The sequence below is a fragment of the Convolutriloba macropyga genome, chromosome 5, assembly GCF_964194025.1.
Source record: "Convolutriloba macropyga chromosome 5, txConMacr16.3, whole genome shotgun sequence".
NCBI classification, from domain to species: domain Eukaryota; kingdom Metazoa; phylum Xenacoelomorpha; order Acoela; family Convolutidae; genus Convolutriloba; species Convolutriloba macropyga.
In genome coordinates, this window is record NC_134472.1 from 3,276,763 (window position 1) to 3,294,766 (window position 18,004).

At 35.2% G+C, this 18,004-nt stretch overlaps 1 protein-coding gene across 1 annotated transcript in view; it reads right to left on the bottom strand.

The window, feature by feature from the left end:
- The window catches only part of LOC142339044 (uncharacterized), a 69,208-nt gene extending 52,913 nt beyond the window's left edge, over positions 1–16,295 (bottom strand). The window contains exon 1 of the mRNA XM_075388702.1: positions 14,979–16,295. Coding sequence (XP_075244817.1) covers positions 14,979–15,009 — 31 coding nt within the window. The 5' untranslated portion in view covers positions 15,010–16,295. The remainder of the gene's footprint in view (positions 1–14,978) is intronic.
- Between the last annotated feature and the right edge of the window lie 1,709 nt (positions 16,296–18,004).

An 18,004-nucleotide genomic window follows, 5' to 3' on the forward strand; every position in this document is an offset into this window, starting at 1 on the left:
GCAAAGGTTTCACCTTGCGAAGCTTGAAGTCAGGGTTCTAATTTGACACCTTCACAGTCTTCATTCAGCAGTTTGGAAAATTACTCACGGATCTCATCGTGTCTGATGTTCGTAAAGCCGCCTTTCGGAGAATAAAGAGCATGCACTACATTAAAAAGTTTCTCCACAATCGAATATTGATGGCAGTTTTTAGGGATTCTATCCATATCTAAGGGCGACTTCATCTGTAAACTTTTTCAATGGGGTGTGATCCACACAATGGTTGGAGAAAATTGAACCCCCCTACAAAATATCACATCAATGTATAACATTTTACAGCAAAAATACAAGCTCATAGCATCATCAAACAGGAGCTAAAAACAATTGATTTATATCAAAGATCAATGACCTAAGATGAATCAAGTAGCTAGTATCGCTTGTTTTCCTTGTTTCAATAATTTTTGCGCTAAGACTTTGGTTGCGGAGAGGCCAGCACCACCAGGGCTGACAACAACAAGAGGATTGAAAAAACTGTTTTCAAATTCGATATAATAGGTCTCATATCTCAGTTTTTTTTAAACTGTTCGTGACATGAGTAAGCATCTTTGATTGTTTTCGGGCATGAGGATGCGAAGCGGTTGAAAATTTTGACATCAAAAAAGTCCTAGAGAAACAAGTCCTAGCATCACTGGTTGCGGTTTTAAGTGGGAACTAATCATCTTGAAATAACTGAAGTTTTGGCTCTTCGACTTAATAGCAAACCTCGTTCATCAAACTCATGAGCGTGTCTCCAATTTTGTTTTGGCAAATGTAAGTGCACCTGCTTTTTGCACATCGGAGGGCATACGTTATGTTAAATTTTTCTTCACATGGACATTTACCTGGCACTTTCGTAAACTTACGGCGATGTCTTAAATCTAGTCTATCTCGAAACTCCAAGTTCGTTAGGCAGAAATTGTACTTTCTGTGTGACAGGGATTTTAATTCGGTAGACGCGCCCTTTTGTGAAGCAAGTTCCATGGAGTTTTTTGTCTGTTGGATCATTGCTTCTTTCAGACTGCATCTAGCTTGGTTTTTCCTTCCTTAAGTTGGGTTTTTTCACATCCTGCTGCAATCAGTTTTTAACGAGTTCACACTGGATAGGGTATGGTTGTTTATGGGGTTGGAGTCTTCAATTGATTCGAAGAAATCTACTTTAGTTGCAGTGGGTTCAACTAATTTCAACCCAACCAGGTGCACCCCTTCGTTAAATTAAAATGAGATTTTGTCATTGGAAGTGCGTTCTTCCAGCATGATGCTCTTCGAAAGCTAAATTTAGAGAATAAGCCTATTTTCACTGATATGATCTTTGATCGTCTACGTTTTCGCTTGAGCTTTTTCAAGTTTCTTTTTTGAGGGATTTTTTCCTGAGGAAACTCTTCATCTACAGTGTTATGATTCTGTAACGGCTCGCATATCCGATTAGATCTTTTGTAATCGTTTGTCCTGTCTTCAAGTAAAAGAATGCAGACCGCCGTCTTCATCCGGAAGAGAGAAGACCTTCCGGTAACTGTAATTAAAATTTGTTGTTATTTTTTGCGAGAAGGTTGTCATTTTCCTGGATTTCATGAAAGCAATCGATGGTGTTCCTCGAAGATTAACCGGCATTCTACAGCAAAATTCATTTATTCGTAATACTCTATCATGGATTAAAAATTTTCTCCTGAGCATAGTGATCCCCAGCAATGAGGAAACCATCTGGAGTACCGTACGCAGTGGAATACCTCCGATCAGTCTTCGGGCGGATTTCGCTCATAGTATATATTCAGCACCCAGAAGCGCTCTACGACTATACTCCTTTTTGCTGACAACGCAAAGAATTTTTGTCCAGTCAAGAAGGGAAGCTGTCTTTCAGATTGCCCTGAGAAATTTAAAGACGTGATCCACAAGAAGCCTGTTTGAACTTAGCCAAAAAAGCGTTAAAATGTTTCTATCATAAAGAAATTTGAACAATACCCAGATAAAACAAATTGGGTTCTTCTTCGTTTGTGCCCCTCTCCTCCGCCTTCCCAAGTACGTTATGTCCCCCTCCCCCGAGTATGTTTTGCCCCCCCCCCCCCCCCCCCCCGTCACAGAGCACAAGCGATTACATAGCGAGAGATACAAAGAATTTGAGTTTTAGTGGTTTTTCCACTGGGGGTTTCACCCTTCATTTACGAATGAGCTGACTTTCTGCACTGGTTTAAAATTTCCAAAGCCAAAACTGATCGCCCAGGAGCACAGATTGACCTCCGAACAGTCTTTGTGAAAGTATTTCCAGTACAATTTTGTGACAATTTTTTTGTCTAACGTTTCGCTGTTTACTTTTCCTGTTTCCAGTATTATGTTATGTACGTAACTGGCTCTTTTCTAAAATTTCTTGTCGGCTTTCTTAGTTCTGGTTTTTGGCATCATGACTTGCTACTCTTAACTTTTACTTTAGTAACCTTCATTATTTTTGTTTAAATTAAATGGATTTCTGACAATGTATTTTCCATCAAACATCGATAGTAGGATCAATAAGTCATGCAATTCAAAGAAGCTTGACAGTGGAAGCAGTTTATTTCTAATAATTGTTTATTATAGCTTTTGGAACTGTTGCTTAGTATCCATGATGAAGCTTTCCCTTGAATGCTCTTTATTGATTAAGCTTCGGTTTTATTTGCGAAAAACTTGTGTGGCATACCTTATGACAGGCACCACCTATCCAACGTACGCCTTTAGTTTAGTCGTTTTGGCCAACAAACATGAGAAATTTCTCTCGAGGAAGTAAAAAAGAGCTCCATGATTTTATACAACGTTTGTGAGCACTCAGTATTGCGCAAACATAGTAAAAGATTATAAAAATATGTCACGTGGGTCCATATAGGGGTTGAAAATAATATGAGGTACAAACGGAAAAGATCCCAAATTTTATTGATGACACAAAAACTATCGTTTGAATTTGGCGAATTGGGTTCATTGACCATTTGCAACTAATTTCTAACAAACACGGAGTCGAAAACGAAAAAAAAACACTCTTATCAGACAAAAACCCCAAGCAGAGGAAAATATGTTTTAATTTCACAATGAAGTAATGTATGTGAAAAGCAAATGTAATACAAATAAATTTATCATGACTTAAAAACAATCAAACCCTCCAATGCACGGAAAAATCCCAAAGCAAAAGTCTGCCATCTGAATTTTTTAAAATATTTTATAAGCATTCAAAAAAGAAAATCTATAACCTCATTCAGTTAGTCTTTACAAACAGTAATTTTAGTGACAGCAAAAGTAGGATCAGAGTCAATCATTCCTTTCAAGTTACATTCAATTTGTGCTTGGAACCAAAAAGCAGTGCTCTTAAACAAAAAATCCTAACTAGTTTAAGAAAATGCAGTTCTTCGCCTAAGCCTTTTCCTATTATCTTCCGGTTAGAAAAAGTTGCTAATTTTACTCCCATTCCTAAATTTTGAAATTTAGACAAGTCGAATACCGCAATGAAGTTGACAACGACAACTAACAGAGAAACAATTTCTCAAGTAATTGTTGAGAACAAACTCTGTTACCAAATAACAAAAACATGAATCGATTAAAGTAATACAAACTGTTTTCGAACAATGGAAGAAAAATCTTGCGCAAAAACTTGTTTTCCTCCAAAAAATACATCAGAAAACAAATTGACGAGTTAAAGTTAAAGTTAAAGTTATATCAAATCGGAAAAAGATGTCCAGATTTTTTTTTGCGATATAAAAGTCACCTGCTTAAAATCATCAACATCTAGTTTTGATCAGCATCTACAATCGCACATTGTATACGAAATAACTTGTAGTGGACTCAATTCCACCTATGTCGGGCAAAACTGCAGATATATAAGCACGCGGATGGAAGAGCATCAAAATACAGACTCGCAAGTAGGTCAGCACTTAAGCGAAAATTTTCGCATCGCGTTTAATTGATTGTCGTAGAATTGATCAGTGAAATGCGCCACAAAAATTTATGACTCCAAAAGCGATATATAAAGCACAATGGCAGACGTTGTTGAACACGCGCGATGATTACAGAAGCCAGGAGCTTACATTAAAATACTAGTTAACAGTGGTCATTTTACTATTTCGACTTCTGAACGTTAGTGAATTAAAACATTTAAAATGTCCAAAGAGTTTCCAAAACGATAGATATTTGTAGAAAACTTTTATTTGATAAAAAAATCATGAATCCAAATTTAAGATCAAACTAAAAGTAAATTGCAAGAAACTTTCGTTTTAACAAAAAACATCTGCCGAGAAACATCTGAAGAAAATTTACTGTTTTGCTTCGAAATCATAAACTTTAACAAATTGACTTTTACTTGAGGTTGCCTTTTACTTGATGATGCTAGATATAGCGAAATTATTTGTATATATTGTTTTATAATTGAGTTAGGCCCGTAACAACTAAAATAAGGATGGGCACACTGAGTGTTGAACAGCAGCATTTACAAATCGGCTTTTACGATTTTCCAATATACAATCCCTTTTCAGCAAAAATTTTGTTTTGGATTGAGAGAAACGGAGCTTACTCAATATACGACAAACACGAAAATCTCTTGAGAAGTCAAAAAGTTACTAGAACACAAACAAAAAACGGTCCGTCCAACAAAGATTTTACAAAAGAAGTCAAGATAAGTTGTAATAATTGATTCATACTTTCGTGAAGAGAAATGAAAACGTCTTTCAGGTTTTCTTCTTATGGAATAAACCTTACATAAAAATGAGGACTAATAAGAAAATCACTTCTGAAACTACAAAATGATCGAAAACAAAAGCGGAAAAAAGTTCCAGCAAAAAATTGCACAAAAATTGCGACTTTCGATTTTTTTAAAAGCGTTTTGAATTTTGTACTTCAAAAAAATTGATGTACACCTTCTATAATCCTCTTGTTTGGCAAGTGCTATAATGTGCCAGAACTAAACTTTTCCTGAGCTACATATAATCAAAACATCCTTAAAATTTCTATATGTGTTTACAAAACGGAATCCATAACCCCATTCACTTAATTTTTATTCAGAGCAAATTCAGTGATAGCCAAAACCAGTATCTGAGGCTTTGAATTTCTATTCAACTCGTGCGTCGAGCCAAAAAATGGAGCGCATAAATAGAGCAAAATTCAAAAACAACTTAAGAAGATCCATTCTGCACCTCACTTTTTAACTGTTGTTTTTTGGCTAGAAAATGATAGTGCTAAATATACTCACTTTCCAAACTTTTCAAAACCTAAACAATTTAGCAATAGAAACCTAGACAGCAATAGAAGTGGCAACAAAAAACAATGGAAAACTGTTCATCAAATTTATATTTGAAAAATGAAACCGAATAACACTGGCAAACTGTTCTCAAAGACGGGTAGGAAAATTTGATAACAAGTTTTTGCCTGGAAAAAATTTTAATTCTCTGTGAAAAAAAGGACTGGATACCACGACCAGCTGCGTTCTTGACAGCAGCATTTACCACTCGACTATCCGTACCTCTTTATAAAAAAAACCTCTTTTAGAAAAAAATTACTTCAAAGTTGGAGCAGTTGAGATCACTCAAAAATGACGACAAACAATACGTATATTCAAAACTCAGAAAATGTTTTAATATAAAAACACAAAATGTTCAACCGATTAGTTTGATTTGAAAAAAAACCCACAAATTTATAGAAAAAAGATTTTAACTTCGTTTAAGAGCAATAGAAAAAAATTGTTAACCTTGTTCGTATTTTTTCCTTCTTGAATTTTCTGTGTACACCATCTTTACTCCTCTTGTTTTTGAGGCCAGGGCTATCATGCACCAGAATTGCTATTTATCTGATATTCTTCACTATGAGTCAAATAAAAGAAAACTGTCGTACACTTTGAAGAAAACATGCGTTATAACTTCACAATAGAGTACTAGAAATAAAAAGCAGTTGCAATGCAATCAAATTTATTTTAAGCTAAGAATAGTCGAAAAATCCAAAGCAAGGGAAAAACCTTATTGAAGGCAAAACTTTGCCGCCTGAATTCTTTAGCTTAATTTTTTCTGTTTACAAATAAAAAGACATAACCTCATCAACATTCTTTTTTCTAAAATAAATTTTGATGATACCAAAACAAGGGTCTGAGGCAATCATTACTTTCAGTTTCCATAAATTTCAAAAGCAGTGTGTTCAGCCGAAAAGCTGGTGCATAAATAAAACAAAATTTCAATTTACCTAAAGAAAACCCTGTTCTTCAACTCAACTTTAAATGGCTATCTTTGGGTTAAGACAGTGCTGATTGAACTGCCCGTTCAAAATTTTGAAATTTAAACAGGTCGAAGACAGCAAAAAAATGACAACAAAAATAAACAATGGCGAACTCACTTGCAGAAAAACTTAGTAAAAACGTCAATTGACAAAAAAATAATAACCCGATTTATCTCGGATGGCTCTCTCAAACGACGAGTGGCGTAATTTATTCACGGGCTGTCGAAAAAATCGTTTTTGTACAAAATTGCGGACAGGACAAGGATTGGTTACGCCCGCCACCTGCGTTCTCGATAACAGCATTTAGCACTCAGCTATTAGTCCCTTGCATTTTTCTAAGTTACAATCCTTTTCTAAGCAACAAATTTTGTTTCCGAGTGACAGAAATGGAAATGACTCAATAGAAGACGAGCAAGGAATTTGTGTCAGAAGGTTGTGTCGCTCTTGGATAATTTGAGTTATCTGGATGATCCTCAATGCGCTCTCGGCATACTTCGTTATTGCCTAGGGACACCAACAAAGTTAGTCTACTCTATACGCACTAACACGCCGACAAGACATCTGATCGATGTTTTAAAAGTTTTTGATTCCAGCCAACGGGATGCGTTAGATCAAATAATAGGTGCTGTCACCTCTGACAATGCGTGGTTGCAGTCAACTTTGCCAATAAACAGTTCAGGCCCCGGAGTGCGACAATCGCAAGAGCAGTACAGAGCCGCATATGTGGGCTCAGTGATAGCATCTGATGACTTGGTTCAGAAAATTACAAACCAGCGCGCGTCAGACAGTAGAATTTTTAAGGAACTCTATGCAAGCCTTGAACCTTTCAACTTAAATTCCTACACACAGAAGAAAATTCAAGAAGCTGTAGATACTGAAAAGTTTTCAGAGCTGCTAAGAAATCAGTCGTCAAACAGGGAGAAGGCAAGACTGCAATCACTCTCTTTGCCTCATTCCGGCGCATGGCTTGCGGCACCTCCAGTTCCTGCCTTAGGTCTCCATATGTGTCCCAGTGAATTTCAAATTAGTGTCAAATACAGACTAGGTATTGCAGTTTATGAAGATGAAAGAAAATGCCCTTACTGCAGGTCTGGGACCCTTGACATTTTTGGTGACCACGCCGTCATCTGTCCCGGAAGAGGGGATGCAATTTCTCGGCATGACAGGATTCGTGACCGTTTTGCATCAGCTTGCTCAGCAGCTAATTTGTCCCCAGTCATAGAAAAACGGAACCTTATTGCAGGAAACGGTTCTCGCCCTGGCGACATACTTCTGCCTTCATGGAAATCAGGTCGTCCAGCTGCTCTAGACGTCACCGTAACTTCTCCACTGCAACCAAACATTATAAATCATGCGGCAGAGAAGTTACGCGATTGAAGCAGCCGAAGAGCGAAAGTATGCACAACACGAAAATGATTGCTCTGAGCAAGGAATTTTGTTTGTTCCCCTTGCTGTTGAGTCATTGGGTGGTCTGTCAGTCACTCTCAAGAAAGCGTTAAAGCGCATAGCCCTGTTAGCTGACAGCAGGAATTATCAGTCGCAAGGACATGCTATCGCTTTTGATAGATTGGCTCAGTCGGTTTCCGTTGTGATTGTACGAGGATCGGCTACAATGTTGCTTGCACGAGTCCCGTAACCCCAATTTTTGCAATATTTTTGGACAAATTCTATTTCCGCAAACATTGTGAACTCCAAGAAGAAAGGAGTCTTTTGAGAAGCGTCACCCAATGAGAGGGGACCTTCGTTTTTGTAAATACTGTCTCACCCAATGAGTGGGGAGAACATAAATAATTTTCAAGAGTTCATAGAAGATTGAAACGAGAAGAATTCTGAAACTTAAGGAGAACAGGACTGATGTTATAGAGTGCGATTGAGAAGAGTGAAGAATTCTTCAACAAAAAACACACTTATTTGAACCTTTAATGAGCAAAAACTTTTAATTCCGAATCAAAGTTTGATAACAAAGATTTGTATTAATTCATTAATTGAGAAAAAAAAAGCAAGGAATTCACTTGAGAAGTAAAAAGATGTTCTAGAGCAAAAACATAAAACGGTCAAGCAAAGATTTTATCTATGAAGTCCCACTCATTTGCAATAATTGACCCAAACTTCGTTCAAGAGAGATTAATAATTACTTCAGGTTTCACGTTTTCATGTTTTCTTCGTCTTCTCGAATACACATTCCAGTTTTATCCTGCTTGTCTAGCATCCATCATACGCCAGAGTTCCCGGGCCGACGTTCACCCTTAATCCGCCTCTAATTAGTGGAGATTAGAGTGTAATGCGTATTCCATGAGTATTCCATTAGTATTTACTGTTTATCTGATATGCTTCATTTGAACTCAATAAAAAAAAACTGTGGGTCATAGAAAGTGTAAAGGGAACCGCAACCTCACTCTGTCTAAGAAATCACAAATACGGAACTGCTTTTGAAGAAGAGAATTTTATTATTATCAGGCCTGCTCCACTCAGTCAAATCATTCTCTGCGAACTCACAGGAAGCAAAAAAAAAAACTAAACGACAAAAATTTAAATTTTGCGACACGATGAAGTTGGCATTAAGAGAGAAAATCAGCAAACTCATCGTAGAACATAACTTGATAAAAAGGTTTTTTCATAAACACACTTTCGAAACTACTCGCCTTACACTCCGATAAAAATTGTTGTCCAAAATGGCCATAGCCTTATTGCGATTTTTGAAAAAAAAAATACAGAGATAGTGAGTTTCAACCACACTCTCAATATCAGTCCGAAAATTGGAAGCACCAGATCAAATAAAACTCCAGATCAGGGTTTCAATTTCTTTCTAAGGCACTGATTCGAAGTATTGTCAGCAAAGTTACAGCTTTTTCCTAGAAGTAGCAGCAGAACTATTTTTACTGCTTCTCATCGAGACATTTTCGAAAGCGGAACCTATTTCTGAGGTTTTCGGTTGTGGGTTAACAGTCATTCCATAGAAATGCATTTTAAGTTCTTGGCGTTTTTATTTTCGTTTTTCCTTTGAATTATGATTGTGTTATTATCTAAGCACTTTGTCAGGGCTCAACTGATAAGTAAATATGATAAGTTGTAAAATGATGAGAAATAATGGCATCGAGCAGACTATTTTTGAATATTACTCTATGAAGAACTCAATTTAAGACCCTATTAGAAGTGAAGCTATAAAATTAGACATACCAGTAATTTATAACCTTATTAGTCTTATCTAATAACCTTAGATTTGAATGTCATGGCGCATCAGATTAGCTGATAACCTTCAAATAAAAACTCCCTGCTATATAAAAAGATATCGAACCTGAAAAAATATGAAATTAAAAAGAGGAAAAAAAATAAAAACTTGCAAAAATTCAATTCCAGAAAATCAGAGGAAAGATCGAAATGCTACAAAAAAACAACTATGTGCTTCAATCGGCCTCTTATTTTTCTCAAAAAAAGGTTACAAGTATAGCTCTAGAATCTGGGCACCAATTTTGCGAGTCATCCGCTAGAAACTCTAAACTGAGTACCAACCTTATGAAATCATCCCCCGGCCTTAGAGAGACAGAATCTACAGAGTCGAAAACTAATCAACAACGAACTTTCAACCCTACCGAGTAAATTTCATTTTGACTAACATATCAAAAAATTATAACTCAATGTTCACAAAATGACATAACTGACTTAGTCTGAAAAACGCTAGATAAGAGGTGACTGGTTGACGCCGTTTAGAAATCAGATTGCGTTTATGTTTCAAAACTTCCATAAACAACTAATAACCTACTGTTAAGAAAACGATCAATTTCAAATTATTGAGTAGCTAGCTAGCTATATTTAATGCTTAGAGCAACGATCAGCAAAAGTTTAATCTATATATGGCTCCTTTGTTTTTCGCTGCACTAAAACATTGAAATGTGAACGCAAATTTGATTAAAAAAGGACATATTAAAAATTCCTCTATCATTTTTCTAAAAATGTTTCTAGAATTAAAATAAATTTATCAAAAGTTTTGCTCTCAAAAAATAATCCCTAACGAAAATTTTCTTTATCAAAAGATGTCACGCTCAAAAATTTTCTATATCAATAGATTGTCTCTCTATCAAAAATGCCTCTGTCAAACATTTTATCTCGCCAACGATGTCCAAGTTAAAGTTGCTTTATCAAAAAAAATGTTTTGATGAAAAAATGTCTCTCAAAATATGTCTATCAAAAAATGCCTTCCAAAATATATCTGTCAAAAATTGTCTCAATCCAAAAATGTCTCAATCAAAAATGTCTCAATCAAAAAATGTCTCAATCAAAAAATGTCTCAATCAAAAAATGTCTATCACAAAAATGCATCAAAATGCGTCTGTCAAGAAAGTATTTATTAAAAAGTGTCTCAGAAAACCATTTTTCTGAGTACCAAAAAGCAAAATGTACTGATCGAGAGTCTGTGCGCAGGCAAAAGAAGCTCCAATGCTCTCACTGACATGACAATTAGTTTTTTGTCAGACAAAAATATGGAGAACAATTGTCAGCTTCTCTCCTGATTACAAGAACGGAAACGAAATCATGTGTTTGAAATTAGAATGTCTTTAAAACAAGAATTAAGGCCACATAAGTAGCCTTTGAACCGTTATTTAGGTTTCCAGAACACGTGCAAATAAATTCAATAAAAACTTAAATGCACCTCATCAAAAAACAACGAAAAATTGGCAGAGTATTTTTGAAGTTTTTTGTTGAAGCACAACTAAAAAAAGTTTTAAAAAATAGATTATGCAAAATTAAATCTCCGTAATTGTCTGCAATTCGGTGTTCACTGATCACTGTTCTTTTCCTTCAGAATGTGATTTTTCAGCAAAGAAAGACTGAAGGCAAAAAATTCATAAAAATACATTGATTGCATTCATCAAAACCTTCTTGTACCGTCCCTTCAATTATTTTTGAAACAAAATTATATTTTTTGAAAGAATATCGCGTAACAATTTGAGGAGCTACTCTTAAGTGCCAACTTTGTCAGTTGTTTGGTTGATGTACCCAAAAGGTGATGCTTGCAATGGTTTCAGAGGAAAAGAAAATTCAATAGGCTTCTAAAGCAAATTTTAAGCTGTATGATGCTTGTGTCTTTTCTGCCAAAAAGAAAACGGAGTAAATTTAGCATTCAAATATTTGTAAAGTTTTTTATGCTTTTAATTCATTTAGCATTATTGCATCAAATGGCAGTAATAAATTTTAACATCTTAATATAACTGAAACTTTTAAATTATTTCCGGTTCAACTTTCTGATATAATCAAAATTTATTTTGCAGATGATCCGAAATGTTTCGTCTATCATTGTTTTCATCGAACTAAAAGAGAAATAACGCTTTTCGTTGTCTCTGAAAAACAAAAAAAAATAGAGACCTATAAAAAAAGCATCACATTCTATAGAAAAAGGCCAATTTTGAAATCAAGACCACAAAATGCGTCGAAAAAGCATAGAAGGACAAAAACGAACAAATAATTAACCACTTTCTGCAAAAACTTGACAAATAGTAAAGTGTTCTAAAACTAAGCCCGTAAGTAATCAAGCTTTTTGAATGGACAGCGTTTCACAATGATGACTAACAAAATCATATCAACTGTAGTAAAAACTGATTTAAATGAAAATTTTTCCCGGAAGATATTAAAAATTTTTTAATGTTTTTCAAGACCTTTCTATCTAAAATAAGAACACTACAAAAAACAAAAATACTTTCTCTCAATTTATTTTTTTGTAGGCACGGCAAGTCGATACTTCTCCCGCTGCTTGAGAAACTGTTTGATAAATTATCCTACAGACTCCAGTTCTTCATGCAAATTAAAAACAAAATACGTAAGCCTATTAGTCAAGAGAAACATCTTGACACTTCAATCTCAATTAGACTAATTTAAAAGCCATAAAATTGGAACAGTAAAAATTTATAGTGCAACTCTGAACGATTTTGTACAACTGAAATTTTACTTCCCATCTAATAGTCTTAAAGTCTTTGAAATCAATTGTTTCTATCAGATACTTGCGAACAAGCAAGCATAGAAGCCAGCAGATCCATATGAAAATTAAAAAATTTAAATTGTGATGTAAAAAATCGACAAGGGCTCAAGAAAACAACGACTATAAAACTGGCAAGTGAAAGCGAACTAAAAAAAGACTCCTCAAAAATTTAAAAAGAATCAAAATTAATCAAGTTAAGTACTTTTTGGCACTTGAACCTCTAATTTGAGTTATAAAAACTACAAAGTCTCAAAGCTATCATTAAAAATTTTTGAGCCCTTAAAGCCAGTTAAAAAAACAAACAAATTAGAAATCAAAACAATTGCAAGACTGATTTAATGTGTCCAAAACAATAGTTAAAATCATATTCAAAACGAAATGCCTGTGCCCAAAACTAATCAGAAATAAAATTTATTAGCATAAGCATTTGATTATTCCAATCCAAGAAAGAGAAAAAATCTGACATTTTACCATCTGTTGTTTTGACTGCATCTATCAACAAACTGTAAATTGACATATCAGCCAGCGAGACCAAAAAATGACCTGCTATTTAACATTATGATCTTCATTACACCGCAAACAGATTGAAAAGATTTGGTTGATTTTTCCCTTGCGGATTTGAGTCACGCTAGATTGCGGAATTCAGGTAACATCCTTTTTAACCTGAAAAAAGTTTGCCAAGTTTTGCAAATTTGCGTCACGTTCAAAATTGAATTTTGTTATCAAATCCGGTAACCGATTTTCACAATGTGTGTTACTTAAATCTCATGGTGTCTCAATAAGTTTGGGTAAGCAAACTCCAACTTGCGAGTAAATAAGTTCCACAACAAGTTTTAATAATATCCATGGTATTAATACCATTTATAGATTAATTTGCGCTTAAAAGTAATCAGATAAAAACATCGCTCCAACTGGTGTTTTTAATTTCCAACTTGAATTTTGAGAAGCTCTTTACATTCTTAAAATTTAAAGCTGAGGGACTCTTGGCAAAATTGCTGTTTAACTTGATTCCTCAGATAACTTCCAAGTTTTAAAGTTTTGTATTATTTTTTGTGCAGCTTGTTTTAAATTAATTCTGCTGGTTCCAAAGAGGAATGCAGCTGCTCATAAAACGGAAACAAGTTACATTAAAATGCGGAATTCTGTTACCAATTTCCCATGAAAATAGCTTAGTTTTCAGGTCTGCCTTTGCGGTTTAATGATTAATATATGAAGGAAATTTTCGATTTGCACTTCATATCCATCTAACAGCAACGTTAATAATTTTAACAGTTTTGACACTATTTTAAGATTTCAAATAAACAAAAAGTATTATAATTAAAATTCACCAAAGAAATAAAGATTTAAACGTTTAGTCCAATTTCGCTAGGTCAAAACTATTAAATGAATCGTCTCAAATTTTTTGGTAGAATTCTTCAACACCAGACAAAAAGGTTATTCACAGTACCTTGTTTGCCACATTCGGAATTTAATGATGTTTAGTAAGGTTGAAAGGTCAAAAAATGTTGTGCAGCCGGATAACATAAAAAGTCTATTTGCTTCTAAATTTCAGGATTTTAAATAGCCACTGGCAGTTGACAGCCCGTAAGAAATTTGAAATTTTATAAACTCGAAAATTTTTGTAGAAAGAAAAAGTCAAAAATTCCTTAGCACTGAGTGATATGAATTTGTAGCACAATTGGAAGCCAGCACCATTACCAACTAAAAAGCATCTTTTGGTACTTTTTAACTTTTTAATATTACAGAACCTTTCTTAAAAAGACCCTTACAGTTTGAAATATGGCGAAAAAGGAAACAGTTGTTCTATTTATTTCATAATGTTAAACAGTAGATTCTTGTCAGTTGCACCACAATAAAAAATTCTAACTGGTTCTTTACTTTACATTGCTTTTTCCTCAAAAACCAACAAATGAGCGCAACATTAATAAAATCTATTGATGGGAGCACTAGTTTGTGATAAAAAAAGTGCCCAAAAAATGATATTTCAATGAACTCCACCGAATCATTTTTTATTTTAGGCTTTAGATACAGAAGAAAGGCCGAAAAGGCCCCGCACCAGTAACGTTTACCTGAATAGTAAAATTGCTCTCTATACAGAATCTATCTTGCAAAGGGATAACATAGAACCGACCAGTTCCTCTGTTGAAAAATTCTACAGTTTCCAGATTTTCAATTTTGGGAAGACGTCGGTAGAGCCGAACGGGTGCAGAGTAGAAAACTATAGAATGAGATTGAAAACCAAATGCTTCTTTAACTTTGATTGGTCCTTATTAAACTCATCGAATTAAACACATTTTTTGTGAAAAAATACTTGTAAAATGGCGTAACAGGTATTCATAGTCGCCATCTTCCTCCGATTCCGATTGCCAACGCTTTTTCCTTCGGTCTCATTTCACATTATTTATACAACTTTTAAATTTGAATTTGACTTTCGAACTCTGATCGTTACTTTTTGAATCGTTCCATTATTTCAACTTTATGGGACACATGCTATCATGCTATATTCGTTCGAACCTCACCGTGTTTTTTCTTCTTACAGGCTTCTTACTTTTAAAAGTCGACAAAATCGACCTTTTTTCGCTTTTGAAATCTACAAAAACTGTGGAAACAAACGAGGGAACGTACGGGATTTGATCGGTTTTTGGCGAAATAACCCCAGCAGAAATCGACAGTTTCTTCTGTTTGAAAATCGCAAAAATCTTAACTCGGGTTGTAGCCAATACTTCAACCTGACATTTAACCTCAGGATGAATAATTTGGGAAGTAAAAACTTCGTTCTTACCTCCAAATAATCTCCTGACAGCAGAGTCCATAATTCTCGACAATTCCGACACTTTTTAAACGATTCCAAGTAACTAAAACGTAATTCGTAATTAGCAAACAAATAAAGCCTGATTTGTACAATTAGTTCAACTTTGCAGGTCGCAACAATTAAGGCCTTTGTAATGCTGTTGGTTAATTAATTATAGAGCGGCTTTAAATCAAGTCAGCGCAGGTAAACAGCCAGATAAAAAGAATCAAAGACGTAATTGAAACCTAGAGTTCAGATTGGTGCGATTCGGAAAACACGTTTTGAATTTTTAATGGGTACACCAAAGATTAGCTGCTATATTGCTCTTCACTATAACTTACACGCGGCAATTATCACAGTTTGAATCCGGGGAGGGGTTTTGAGCTTTTGGGGAAATGACACAAATTAAATAAGGGGAGCGCTGTTTGCCTGGGGGGTTTGAAGCGTCTTTTTTGGCTCTCAGGACAGGTACTGTAAAATGCAATCTTTGTTATTTGGGTCCTTTTGGGGATTTCAGTTCATCAAATTGGCTTTTGTTCAGCTGCGGAAACCCACCAGACATTCATACACACATAAAGCGACTTAATTTACCGCTTAATCGGAGTGCGTTATGCGTGTGAAAGAATTTCGCGATTTTACTGGGCAAACAATCAGCAAAAGTTGGGTTGCGATATGGTAAATATGACCAATATAACCAGCAAGGAGTTATAAGTAACAAATTATAATAAGTTAAGGACTGTTTGATGAATATAAGTGCTTTTGTCTCAGATAATCATACAACCATATCCGTTCTTGCCAGGAACACATTAAGAGTGTTGACCCTTTTGACGGCTGCCGTTTGACTTTGAACCCCAGAAGTTTTGAAGGATTTCGCTCGCTCTCAAATCAAAGACGTGTCATTTGACTTAAACCCAAGTTAGCTCGAGTAATAAGACGGTTGTTTGTCAAAAGAGAACTCTTCGCGAATTTGCACAGGGCAAACGGAAAGCCGAGTTGTGTCTCGCTAGCTATCTAAAATATCAGCGAACTCTCACAAAGTTAAATAATAACTTGTTAACTCTCAATACAGTATTACTATTCATAACTAATATTACCAAATTCGCACACAAACAGTGATGAAGTTCGGTATATTCACTATTTATACGTATATGTGCGGTTGGCTCTCTCAAAAATGTGGTCAAAGAAGTTTGGCTTTAAACTGGCTGTCTATTTTTCAGTTGTGCTTTTCAAAGTGATAAAGCTGACGTTTTTAAAAACAGTTGGCGGTTTTTTGCCTTTTCAGTGGTTTGTTTTGGTTTAAGCCGCGGCATCGGATTAAAAAAACATAAAACGTGTCTTTTAAATGGCAAACGTGTTTTTGTAATACAATTTAAACTAGCTTATATTTTTGTAATTTCTACCTTTTTATGGCCTGTTTATTCATTCGAAACTAATGTATACACCGGTGTGTACACACGCTTTTGTCACAGAGCAATAATCGTGTATTCAACACTACAATAAATTACTATGTCTGATTAATTAGTCTTGAAGACTTGCTTATAAAGTTTAAACTAGTATGCGTGTCGCATTTATTATTACCAATTGGTGAACACAAAAGATTAAGTTTCGGTGTTTGTAATGTTTAATTAGACAGCGGGGGTCAATCGGCGCAGTGAACTTTGCAGGTTGTCAGTTGGAGGCAAACATAGTTGTCAGTTTGTCAGGAGTGACATTAAGGGGTGGGGGTGTCGGTGTGACGGAGTTGAACTTGTCAAAATGACAGAGTGAATTCTTTTATCGCTGTTTCGGTCAAGTCGGGAGTCTAGATCGTAACAGCGCGAACTAAAAACTAATTAGCTCTGCGCTGATTACAATACCATCGTATACAATTTTTGCAAACATCACATAATTACAACAAATAAATGCTGAAGTGATTAAACGCCCTTACAAGAGCTGCGGTAATTTTTTAGGACCGACAAGATCCACTTGAGAGATTGCTTTTGTTGAATTCAAAATACCGTCCGCCAACTTGGTAGCCAAATACGCGCGTGCGACAAACTGTCGCTAAGAAAAAAAAACATTTAAAAATTTCCGACAGAAAAACACTGTTTTGGCAATCAAATATCTCCGCTGTTTTCTGCTTCAGTTCCAAGCCAAGACAGCTATATCCACTTTAAGTTGTAAAACTAGATGTTAAATTTTAAAAAACAATAAGAAAAACAAAGCGGAGAGAATTCCGTACATTATGATTAAACAACAAACATCAACCAATCATTTGTGTTAATGAGCAAATTTCACTGTAATATAATAATTACGTAACATTTACTTGCCAACTTTACCGCGCTGTTCTAAAATGGCGAAAGTTTTGCTGCTGGTCAAAAGCACTGCCGACTTCGAATTTTGCTAGCGGGGAGTTATGATGCGAGGCCATTGTTTTCTTAGTCAATTTTAGTCGATAAATATTCGCGTAGACAAAGGAACATGGTCGCTCAAAAATCCTCGGAAAAAGATTTAGATAGTTGAACAATTATTCTCAATTTTGCTGTTCAACTATTTTGCTGTTTTTAATATTCTTGTTACTTGTTTTGAGGGTTTCAGGAATTTTTCATGTTTTTCCACATTGTAACAGTCAAATGCAGTTGAAATAGTCAGCAGAATTATAGTATGTATTCCCAACGAACCCAAAAACTCCGCAACGTTAGCTGTTTCCCATAATTTTGGTGTTAAGGGCTCGATTTTTATTTTTTTAAAATTATTCTAAAAGTGCCTTCCATCTATCTAGCCACTCTTTTTCCAATGAAGAGCAAATATCGCTCTTCCAATAAGCGGAAACTTGTGGGGTGCTAGAATAAAGGCTGTATAGGGCTGGGGGAGCTAGCAGGAAAAATCCATTGGTTTCGTTCCACGATTTTGCCCAGAAAAAATGTTGATGCGGCAAAATTTTTATTTTGATATCTTCAAAGTTTTCTCTAGCACTTTTTTTGCTTGTCATCATGTCAATTGATCAGCGACTATTAGTGCTGACAAGTTTGGCAAAC